This window comes from Rhamphochromis sp. 'chilingali' (assembly GCF_963969265.1).
Source record: "Rhamphochromis sp. 'chilingali' genome assembly, chromosome: 10".
Taxonomy (NCBI): domain Eukaryota; kingdom Metazoa; phylum Chordata; class Actinopteri; order Cichliformes; family Cichlidae; genus Rhamphochromis; species Rhamphochromis sp. 'chilingali'.
Window position 1 is genome coordinate 30685913 of NC_137937.1, and position 11731 is coordinate 30697643.

The following is an 11731-nucleotide window of genomic DNA, read 5'->3' on the forward strand; positions in this document are numbered from 1 at the left end:
TAAGAGAGCAGATTATTCTCTGCTGTGCTGTAAAGAGTTCTTGCATGTGGTTATTATAGATTGCTGCCTGTCCAGTCAGTGATGCAGAGAGTCGATAGCTGTTCTTCTCACCACAGCTTCAGTTGAGCTCTGATCGGTTTACTTATTTCTCTCACACACACTACTTCCTGGTGAGTCATTCAGACTTGTTTTACCTGTTACTGCCATCTCTGATTTGCAAATTTCATATTTTAAAATAGGGGTGGAAAATATGTTAATCGTTCAAAAATATAATTCACAAGTCAAAAGCATTGTGGTGCCTCACAGCAAGAAGGCAGGGTTCAAGTCCACTGGCCTTCTGGGGCCCTTCTTGCGCACTTGGGCATGTTTTCAACTGGTATTAGGGCTTCTTCCCACAGTCCAAACACATGCAATGGTGGACACCCCAGCAAATTAACCCCAACATCAGTCTATGCAGTGCTTTCTCAAGAGCTACATTTCAGACTCTATAGGCCTCAGTTAGCATGTTTAATGTTAATGGAAGAATGTCTGTTGGACACACAAGACCCAAAGTGCAGAGCATGCAAAGAAGAAAAGATAAACTTTAAGTTATTGTTGTCAACTGTGGTTCTACAAGCTACTGAATCATGGAGTTTACTTTCTCACAAAACTACATAGAGTTTGGGGAAAAGTTTATCACATGACTGTATGTGATTTAACTTGTACAATACTGCCTGCACTAAAACAAAGGTGTCATTGAAATGTGTTTTTCTAATAACAGGTTAAGGACAAATAAGGAGACCTTTGGTTTAATTCTGTTTGCATGTTACAGTTTTACAGCACAAGGAAATGGGTGTTGGAAAGAAGAAAACAAAAGTTAATAGTTAAGACACACTTGGCAAGCATCATGGTGATGTAGAAGGTAGATGTGGATGAAAGCATCTGAGAAAAACTAGCTTTCCAGGGTAAACTTTCCAGGTAAAATCCCCCCTCCCCCCTTCATTTTCCTTAATCTAAATAATATATAAATATAAGGTGAAACAATGCCTTCAAGGTTTCTAGTGTTATGCTAATGTGCTGCTAAGCTCCCACTGAATTGAGTTTCACTACAAGGCTCAGTGAAGATCTAGTGAAAAAACATTTGGCAGAAACTCAGATTTACAAACATCTGATTAAAAATTGATCGAATAATCTTAAAACGATAACAACAGTTATCAGTTGTGCATAATGTATTTTTGCTAAATAACTTTCTAGACCTCTAAAATTTCAAAAGAATTAAACACCACTGTTTCATAGTCACAGGATGTATTAGCTTTCATCAAGTAGCAACTTGATGGTGAATCATAGTTTATTAATGCTGAGCAGTTTATATGTGAGCTTGTGCCAGCCCTTTCTAAGAAAGATGCAGGTTCAGTCTACGCAGGTTGGCAGGATATCACAGGGATATCACACGCCATAAAAACTCCCACCAAATACCAGACAGGCACAAAGTCTCACACCCACAACTACAGCCAATTCTGAAAGGGAACTTGTTAAATTCAGTTTCAAGCCTTCTTGCCTCGAGGCAACAGTCCTGACAGCTGCACTGCTAAACTCCCCAACCCTAACCCTGAACTCTAAATTACTGTTTCTTTTTTGTACCTTAACTAGTAGTATGAATATCATCCCAGCTTAATATGAGTCACTGAATAAAAGCACCAACTCACAACAGCAGTTACTACCAAACACCAGAAATCTATTTTTTTTTTTTTTTTTTTTGCCTGTCCCGTTTGGTTCTTTTAGAATTATTGTCTAAAGGCGAAGAAAGATGCCCAACGGATTTACTTTACCAAATGGACCATCCCAGCCTTGCCGTAATGATCTATTTGATTCATCTTTTATTGTTTATTTTATTTTTTATTTTCACTTGTTAGATACGGGACCGACTTGACTGAGGAAAAGAAAGGGGAGGATGTCTGCCAGGACAAGTAGCAGTTTAATTAAAAAATTTCTAGATGTCTAAAGGTCACCTCACCTTGAACATTTGAGACATTTGTACCATATGAAATACCACTACAGAGCCAATGATTCAAAAAAAACACCAATAGTAACAAACCAATGCTATATTTATTATATCTAAGTCATTGTGATCCACATGACCTGTGTTGTGTAATAGTGAGCCTCATAATCATTGAAATGCTTACCGCGGGAGCTCTTTAATGATGCATCATCCTGTTAATAATGCAACCCCTTAGAAACCAAACACCAAACCTCACGAGTGAAAATGCTTTCTGGTCTCCTCTCTCTGATGCTTGTGAGGACAAACACTCAACAATAGTGTCACTGAAGCAATATTTGCATAGTGTGGGTCTTACTCATGGGACTAATTGTTTTTTTGTTTGTTTTGTCTTTATCATCAGATAGACTCACTGAGATGACATTACAGGTCACAGATCTGTCTCTCTGATACCTGAAGCAAAAAGGAATCTGTTCATATACTTAAAATGATGCTCACAGGAGAAGGATGTGCTCTTTGGTGTAACATTACAATTCATGGCATAATTTTCTACTCTTTTCTTTTCCTGACTGGTCTTTGTAATTTTTTCTCTCTCTCTCTCTGTTGCAAAAACAATCAACAGTAAAGTTAAATGATATTAAATGGAACTGCTAATATACTATGGAAGTTATGATAGTTAAGGGAATCCCAGATTAGTTTTGACCCCACTTACACAATGTACATTCCCAAATTTTGAACAGATTGTTTTATTTTATTTAATGTACTTAATGTATATAATTCACTCACTTACTGCACACAATGGCCTCTTTGTATATATTTACTTACTTACTGTATATAATGTTTTTTCTCTCTATTTTTGCACAGTCGAGGAGCGTATCAGGACACATTTCACTGAGTGTTATACTTGTGTACTAGTATGCACGTGACAAATACAAGATCTTGAATGATGCAGATTCCGACTGTTGAATTAGGAGCGAGTTCTTCAAGAGGATCAGTTGGTAGGAAAAATGTGTTCAGTCACCAATGTCAAACTTTAATACGAATTCTCATTGAGCTCATCTCAGATGTTTATCCTTTGGGCTGAAATTGCCAATTTGGCAACACGGTGGGGAGGCAACAGCCTGGATGCTGCTGTCAAAACAGTGGAGATGATTTTGGACTTCAGGAGGAACCCTGCCCCATCATCCTGCCTGCCCAGTGGACATTGACGAGTCTTTCTCCCACGACTTAAAGTGGAAGCTAAATGTCTGTCCAAAAAAAAAGGCAACAAAAAAAACCCCACACATCGGAGGATCCATGTCCTGTAGCTACTGGAGAAATTCAACCTGCATACGTCAGAAGTGGTGTACTTTTACTCCTCTATGACTGAATCCATTCTCACTCATTTACCCCATAGAAATTTCCACATCTCTACAGCACTCCATATATGTTTTATATTTTATATAATATATTCTTATTTTTCTGAAACAAACTGGTTCTGACTGTAACAACAATAACCCTGAAGCCACAGAAACATTAAAAAAGTATTAAAAGTCACATTTTCTTTGGTTACAACCGAAGCTCAGCTTAGAAATGATTAGAAACTAATAAAAAAATAATATTGTCAATCTATTGTCAATTGAGGAAATCTCATAATGACAAATCTCTTGACCTTCAGAGTTTCTTCTTCGCTGGATGTTTATTTTAGAGTAAATTCCAAAAGTTTGCTGTTGACTGCTGGAGTACAAATGTCACATGCCCACGTGACTGTGTTTGACCCCTCATTTTATCTTTAACCTTTTAGCCTCCTGCTTTGTTTAAACTCATTCGTGTTTTCTACACCGTCACACAAATACACCACCACACCTCATTTTTATCTTTCATATACAGGAGTATATGAGTTTATATAAAAAGTATATTTGATTCAAGCCTATAGAAACTGCTGAAGGTCAAGGTAGAGTAGAAACCTTATCCAAACAAAGTAAGGATGAACAGTCAGTGTTTAATTTGCAAAATAAAAAGACATTTCTTTTTTCTTTTGGTTGCTACAGTTGCAGAAATATGTAAGGACAAGCTTTCTCAGACAAACAGTTACAAAACCATACAAATGTCAGTACTGTTTGTACAGACAATCAGCACTGATAAGGCCAGACAAAAGAAATGACCACTATAAAACTGCAATAGGAACCACAGATAAAACAAATATTTTACCTACATTTGATAGCAGCAGCATCAAATCTCTACTGTGCTTGCCTGAGTTCAACTGTGGTATTCAGCCTGAAATGCAGACATGGGCTCGATCGGCTGGTCGTGGGAGCAACATCGTTTTTTAATGTATCAATGTCTTTCACTTCCATTTGCTTTCTTATTTTATTTTCTTGCAAAACGGGGGCATCTATCCTTGACATACAGGTATGTACAGTATAATTATGGCCTATGAGTCCACTGATTGATTGCATCATACAATGATCTGTACTACACTGTAATCCCAAAAGTTATTTGCATTCAAATGGTTTAGCTATAATCACTGATGGTAATTAATTTTCTTTGTAAAACTAAAATCATATAACTGTCAGACAGAACTCATTGGTGGAAGCTTTTTGCACTTAACCTATATTGTTTTGCATGTGATGCACTAAAATGAATACATTTAACATGGTCCTTTCTATTTTAAGTTTATTCTAATAAATAGTTTAAGTTCAATTTTTTATAAGAGAATAAGTTTTAAACTCAACACTCAAATAATAAAAGTAAATTTGATGTTTACTGATCATGTTTAGTTGAAAGCACTTTCACTATTTTTAAGTTTTTGTTGCCCCTCCCATATTTTTCCCGGCACTGGAACCGAAGAGACGTCTGGACTTGTTTGTCAGGAAAAATTAAGACAAGTCGTTTTTGGTGGTTTTGCCTGGGATTGGACATGTTTGTTTCAGTCTACAGTCGATAGGGAGTACTTTTCCTCAAACCTCCACGCACACTGGTGAGTTAAATCTTTTTATTTCAACTTTAAGCAAAAATAGTTGCATGTTACATTACGCAAATGTGCACGCTAATTCAATCTACAGTGAACCCTCGTTTACCGCGGGGGTTACGTCCCAAAAACAACCCGCAATAAGTGAAATCCGCAAAGTAGTGAAAATTATTTATTATAAATGTTTTAAGGCTGTAACCCTCACAGCCTTAACCCCTGCTCATGCGTAATGGTTCTAGCATCTTCCTCGTCCATCCAAACCGCGCGGTTCCATTGTGTGATGTGAGCACATCCAAACCATGTTCAGGGTTAGCCCGGGTCCGGACTCCGGCCCCGGTCAGAGGAGGAGGACCAGAGCACGGCCGGGCACCTCCAGCCGTTCACACGGACAAATAAACCTGTCATTATTCTCTGCACAGCCGAGCTCTGACACTCAGCCCCTCGCTGAGGCTCGAGGGGCTGAACACCGCTCCTCTGCACCTGTACGGCCTCTCGTAAAGTTTACTTTATTAACATGTGCGCCGCTGCAGCGCCATTCTCTTTACGGGTTGCTGCCTTATCAACATTGAAGAATGGGTCAAATGCAGAGGACAAACTTCATTATACAGTTGTATGATGACAATAAGCCTTACAGATTCCCCACATTTTCCTGTTTTTATTTTATTTTATTTGAACAATTAACTTGTACTTAAATAATAAACAACATTTATAGAAATACAATACTTTGACCTTTTATACTTGTGTTACTCTCCACCAACAGGTTAACTCACAGTTCCCCCCCCCCCCCTCCCCCCTCTGTAGAATGCTGCTGATGGTGACCTTGAAATCCCAATAGGAATCATCTTCAATGGTGAAAACGGAAGTCCAGAGCAAGAACTGAACCCCTGCCAGCTGGGGATCCTTCTAGAGGGCAATGTGGTAATGGATTCCATCTGCAGTCTTCCTTTGGCAATGTGTCTCCTGTTTGGACTGACTTATGCACTCCACTTGGAGTACCCAAAGTGCATGAAGAATACATTCCTGTTTATCCAGCAGATTATGCTGAATCTGGGATGAAACGATCCTCCTCCAAAACTCCAAAGGCTAAAAAATGAGCTTTCAATGTGTGCATAGATACATTGAATGTTCACTCTTCATTGAGCAGCTTTTTCTCAAGTTCAGGAAGTCATTATTGTGTTTGTAATTGTCTTTTTTTGTTTTTAGTGGATGGCAAAACCAGGGCTTAAAGGAGTAGTTCACTGATTTTACATACTGAGATATGTTCTTACCTTAGCTTTGAAGAGTTGATGCATACCTGTCTTGTCTTTGTGCGAGAGAAAGGCTCTCCCATATATTCCAACTACCTCCACTTTTTGCTCCTTTTAGAAGCTACCGAGCTCCTCCACGTTTTCCCTATTTATGTAAAATTACATGAAAGGTTACACTATCTAAGTTTAGATTCACTAAATTTAATGTATAGATTTTTTAAGCCGATAAAAAGGGGCACTATATTACAAGCGCGCAGTAACCCTAGTGCACTCTGGAGCATAGACTGAGTTACTGGGGGGATGAAGAAGTGCTCCTACAGTGTTATTACACCTTGTAATATAGTACCCCTTCTTATCGGCTTAGAAAATCCACACGTTAAATTTAGTTAAACTAAACTTGGAGAGTGTCACTTTTCATGTAATTTTACATAAATAGGGAAAACATGGGGGAGCTCGGTAGCTTCGAAAAGGAGCAAAAAGTGGAGGTATTTGGAATATATGGGAGAGGCTTTGCTCCATTTGCATGACTGAGGGCACGCACAAAGACAAGACTGGTACACATCAACTCGTCAAAGCTAAGGTAAGAACATATCTTATTATGTAAAATCAGTGAACTATTCCTTTAATTTCATTGTCTCGCTGGGGCCATTCCTTATTCCATAGTTTTTATTTTTCCAAGTTAAAATATTTGTGAAAACAAGTTTTACTGTTACAACTTGTTACCCAGAGTGTCGCACCAAAGTTCTTTACTTGTGATACACAGTTTTATCTGTTTAAAAGGATTGTTTTAAAGAAAATGTTTTATTGGAAGTCCAATTGTGCAAACAAAAAACTTACTGTTCAAAAAAAACTACCTCAGAGACCACAAATAAATTCTTGTCAAAAAGTGGCTAGGAACAACTGAAATATTGTGTTTGTTTCTGAAAGAAATGTCTTCTAAGAAGCGTCATGTGTAAAAATTGGAATACTGTTCAAAGGAAAACAAAAGTCTTGTTTTGTTATAAATAAAGTAGAAAACAAAAACAAAAAACACTTTAGTGGTCTTTGGTTTTGAGTGTGTTTGCCTTGACATATTAAGTTTTAGTAATAATAATACATTTAATTAAAAGACGCTTTTAATTAAACACTACGCAAAAAAGTGAGTTTTGTAATATTAGCACCACTTAAACAATTTAGTTTTTTCTATTAATATTAAGTTAACTGTACTTAAACAAATTATTTTTGAAATATTGAATACTTAAACACTTTAGGTAGCGATGACTCAATATAGTAAATTGTGACAATTTTACTTTTAAGTTTACTTGACTAAATCAGTTAATTTTTTGTTTTGGGTTGATTACTCAAATCATTTGAAGGGAATCGGTTTCCTCAAACGATTTAAGTGTATTGAACTTATCCGGGTTTACATATACAAACACTGTAACATCTGGATTGTAAATACTATCAAATGGATCACATATTTGAGTAAACATATCATTTGGTGTTTTTTTTAACTATATGAATCAGTGTGTGTGTGTGTGTGTATCTATCTATATATATAGATATATAGATATATACACTCATACACACAAATCTTACTCTTTAGCCATTTTATTTGTTATGTTTTTGGTTTAAGGTGAGAAAATGTTACAAAAGGACATTAAATTTTTGACATCATCAGCTGAAAGAAATTTAGCTTATAGTGATACATTGCATGTCAAAAGAAAAACTGTATCATCAAACTAGAGAAGCTGCCACCTGAAATAAATTATTTGGTATTTACTAAACAAAAAAAACACTGATTAACTGGCCAATCATTGTAGTTTTAGTATTCAGGATGGTCTAAGGAACTTGTAAAGAAAAGTGTCTGAACTTCTTTAAGTTGCTTGAGGATGTTTCATCCGAGAAGCTTCTTCAGTTCTCGGTTCAAATGGTGGAGTACCATATTTAAGCCCTGTGGGAGTGTCCCCCCCAAGAGGGACAATGGACCCCTTATGATCCTTTGCACAATCAGCCAAAGTTTCAGGTGAGCTCATTGTAAAATGTAGCCCCACCCTTTCCTGAGGTCAAAAACTTTGGCTGATTGTGACCCACACCCGTTTTCACATCTTGGCTTCATGTGATTAGGCAGATTAGGGTTTAAATCTGGGAAGCTCCACCATTTGACTCTAAAAATGAATAAGTTTCTCAGATGAGAGGTGAAACGTATTCAAACAACTTAAAGCTCCTTAGACTACAATGACCTGGATGACTGAGAACCTTCAGCATGATTTCCCCTCTATAGGTACCTGTTTGTTTCTGCTGGAGGTAGTGTCCTGGCAGTCTTCACGATGGGCATCTACAGCACCCTCCTGTTCACCTCCACACTTGCCTTTGTTCTACTCGTGTGCTGTGTGGATCACAGCTGTATCCACACCTGGGCATTTGTTATGCAGATGTTGTGGCAAACCTTCTGGCACCTACTTATACAGTACAGGGAATACTACCTGCACGAACGAGTCAGCATCAGGTATTAACTTGATTTCACTCTGCCATTACAAATTACATAAACATATGGGACAGTTTTCATGCTATATCCTCCGAACCTTTCGTAAGTGAATATTCTCTAGGGTGTACAGATGTATGAATCAAGCCTGTTCAGAGTTAGGATGTTGTATAAAATATAAATAATGCAGCATGCAGTGATTTGTATGGTATCTCTATGGTATTTATTTTAAAAAAATATTTAAAACCCCTCTCTCTTCTATAACAAGTTACAGAAAGTTGGCACCTTTAAAAAGAATGAGGACCTGTGACCAGAGCAGTACATTTTTGGATACTTTAAGAAGGTGCAGTTCATGCTTAGCACATATTTCAAAATCAAGTATCCGTGATGGTATCCAGGCATCGATTATCTTCAAAGGTATCACTAATGCTTAATAGTATCTACTAGGTTTAGAACAACAGAGACAACGGCTTTTTTAAGAAAGATCATATTTACATAAGAAAGAACACATTTGCATCATGAAATTAGAAACATAACAATGTAGAACATAAAATCGTCATTTGAATTTAGTACCAAATCACAAAAGTGAGGTCTTTAAGTTGTAAGGCAATGACCCTACAGTATTAGAGAGAAAACCACAACAATCAGATGATACCCTATGGGCAAAGCACTTGGTGATGGTGGGAAGGTAACCCTCCCTTTTAACAGGAAGAAGCCTCCAGGGAGGGACAGATGTCTGCCACAACGGTTGGGAGATGAGGTGAAACTCCTGAGCAATTTATCTTGCTCAGTTATATAAGCTATGTTCTGATCTTTGATAGGATTAGAACACAGCACAGTCCCTTCAGTTTTCAAACGCGTACAGGGTTGTAAACACAGTGGCAAAAATGTTCCTAATCACACTTTTGTGAAATATGTCAAACTCAAAACGACCATGTGTTTTTCAATAAAACAATCTCTGTTGCTTGAAGCATTCAACCACATCACGTGGTTTTAGCAGCCTGTTGACTTTGTTTCGTTTCCAAGAATTGTTATGTTGTTGCCTAACCTTTCAGATGCCGTTTCCAAGAATCAACTTTGTGTGATCACAGCTCTAGAACAGCTAATGTACTAAAAAGACTCTGATATGAATGTCAGAGGCCATTTCTTCACCATTATAGATGAACTCTTAGCCTAAGTTAGACATAATGTTTTTACATCTAAAGTAAAAACATTATATGTATACAGATATCCTATTTAATCACAGCAATATCTCTTTCACTTTCAGACTGTTCTTGGCAGTGTCCACTTTGATGCTGCTCACCCAGAGAATCACCTCTGTGTCTTTGGACCTTCAGGAGAAACGAGTCGTACTGACACCATCCAAAAGGCAGACTTGTGTCACGCTTCTCCCTCTTATCAGCTATATCCTCAATTTTACCACACTGCTTGGTGGTCCTTTGGGTTCCTATGGACAATTCATTACTCTAATGGAGGGGATCAACCTCACCTCGCCACCCAGTCCTCCTGGTGTAGTTTTCCTAAAGCTGATGCAAGTGTTAATGCTAGAGTGGGTTAGATTTTATCTTGTCTTTTTTCTGAAACATCTTATCCATGATTTCAACCCTGGCATCCTCTATGGCATCCTGTCGACCTGGTGTCTTGGACTGGTTTTAAGAATACAGTATTACTCTCACTGGAAGATCAGCGAATGCCTCAATAACGCAGCAGGGTTTGGCTTTTGGGAAGATTCATCTGGGGACTATTTCTCCAAATGGAGCGGACTATCCGATGGGGACTTCTGGACCACTGAGGCATCGATATGCATGTCACAGTTTGCTCGTCGCTGGAACGCCACAACAGCTTCATGGCTGCGTAGACTAGTTTATGCAAGGCACAAACACTTCCCACTGCTCATGTGCTTTGGTTTTTCACTGTGGTGGCACGGTTTACATTTAGGACACTTTGTGGGGTTTTTCACCTGGGCAGCAACAGTGAAAGCAGACCATCATATTCACAGGAACCTTCTCCCAAATATTACACCGACACAGAGAAAAATCTACACTTTTGTAAACTGGATAAACACTCAAATGATTGTTACCTGCATTGTTATAGCGGTAGAATTTAGAAATTCGTCTGGTTTGAGACTTTTATCCAAAACATACATAGGTCTTTTTCCACTTGTTAATATAATCCTGCACTTTATCGTTTTAAACCTCAATTCACTAGAACAGTAGTCAAACAAAGATATATTATTAAAGCAAAAAGAACGTTGACTTTGGCTTCAGGAACATAACATATAACTGGGCTTAGATTATAACACTTTCTACGTTTCAGATGCAATTATAAAACTCTAATTACACCCCTACGTCTTCTATATGAATTAAGAGGGTAAGTAGCAGCCACATGCTGTTAATCAAAAAACAAAAGCAAAAGCAAATGTGATCACCTCTATGAAAGCGGTTGTTTCAGCGGTTTCTGGGTCGGAGCATTCAGATGTAATATGGGCTACATCTCAGACTCTCATGGCAGTACAATTTTGACTGAACAGTTGTGGCTTGTTTGCCAGAAGAAAAATCTCTTTCTAAAAAGAAAGCAGCAGTTTAGGTTTGCCAAGTTTCAACTGAATGACACACAAGAAAAAAAACCAAAAAAAAAAACCCAACATGGCCATAATGCACAGAACTACGTTTGGCAAAAACCAAAACACAGGATGCCGAGGACCTGGACACCTTATATTCACTGAGTCGACCTTCAACTCTTCTGTATACTGAAGTACTTTAGAGTCAAATGTGAGGCCATCTGTGTGACAGCTAAAGTTTTGCCAAAAGTGGGTTGTACAACAGGACAATGATCCCAAGCACACCTGCAAATCTACAACAGAATGATGTGTTTCTTTTTTTAGCCAAAGTGTTGCAATTGACTGGTTAAAGTCCAGTCCTCAACCTGATTGAATTGCTGTGGTGGGACCTTAAGAAACTTTTGCATAAACAAATGCCTGCAAATATCGAGCTGAAGCAACACTGTAAAGAAGAGTGGGCCGAAATTCCTCTACAACAATGTAAGGAACTGATAAACTCATAGAGAAAATGATTAAGTTATTGCAACTAAACATA

At 37.9% G+C, this 11731-nt stretch overlaps 2 protein-coding genes across 3 annotated transcripts in view; one reads left to right on the forward strand and one right to left on the reverse strand.

The window, feature by feature from the left end:
• Nucleotides 1–4633: 4633 nt before the first annotated feature.
• On the forward strand, nt 4634–11178 carry mboat4 (membrane bound O-acyltransferase domain containing 4). 2 transcript variants are annotated; one of them, XM_080894315.1, is made up of 4 exons: nt 4634–4934; nt 5686–5843; nt 8436–8660; nt 9904–11178. In XM_080894315.1, exons 2-4 carry the CDS (start codon nt 5839–5841, stop codon nt 10850–10852), a joined length of 1179 nt encoding a protein of 392 aa, XP_080750441.1. In that variant the 5' UTR covers nt 4634–4934; nt 5686–5838; the 3' UTR covers nt 10853–11178. The 2 variants fall into 2 exon arrangements, with proteins under 2 accessions (XP_080750441.1, XP_080750442.1); XM_080894316.1 differs by lacking the exons at nt 4634–4934; nt 5686–5843; nt 8436–8660 and adding an exon at nt 8694–8979.
• Nucleotides 11179–11361: 183 nt separating this feature from the next.
• The window catches only part of LOC308404303 (4-hydroxybenzoate polyprenyltransferase, mitochondrial-like), a 100312-nt gene continuing 99942 nt past the window's right edge, over nt 11362–11731 (reverse strand). Inside the window, exon 10 of the mRNA XM_080894308.1 lies at nt 11362–11481. The gene's annotated coding sequence lies outside the window, so the exon portion shown is untranslated. The remainder of the gene's footprint in view (nt 11482–11731) is intronic.

Coding starts and splice junctions, on each gene's coding strand:
- mboat4 (XM_080894315.1), top strand. Junction 8,661..9,903: donor CACGAACGAGTCAGCATCAG/GTATTAACTTGA, acceptor TTTCACTTTCAG/ACTGTTCTTGGCAGTGTCCA.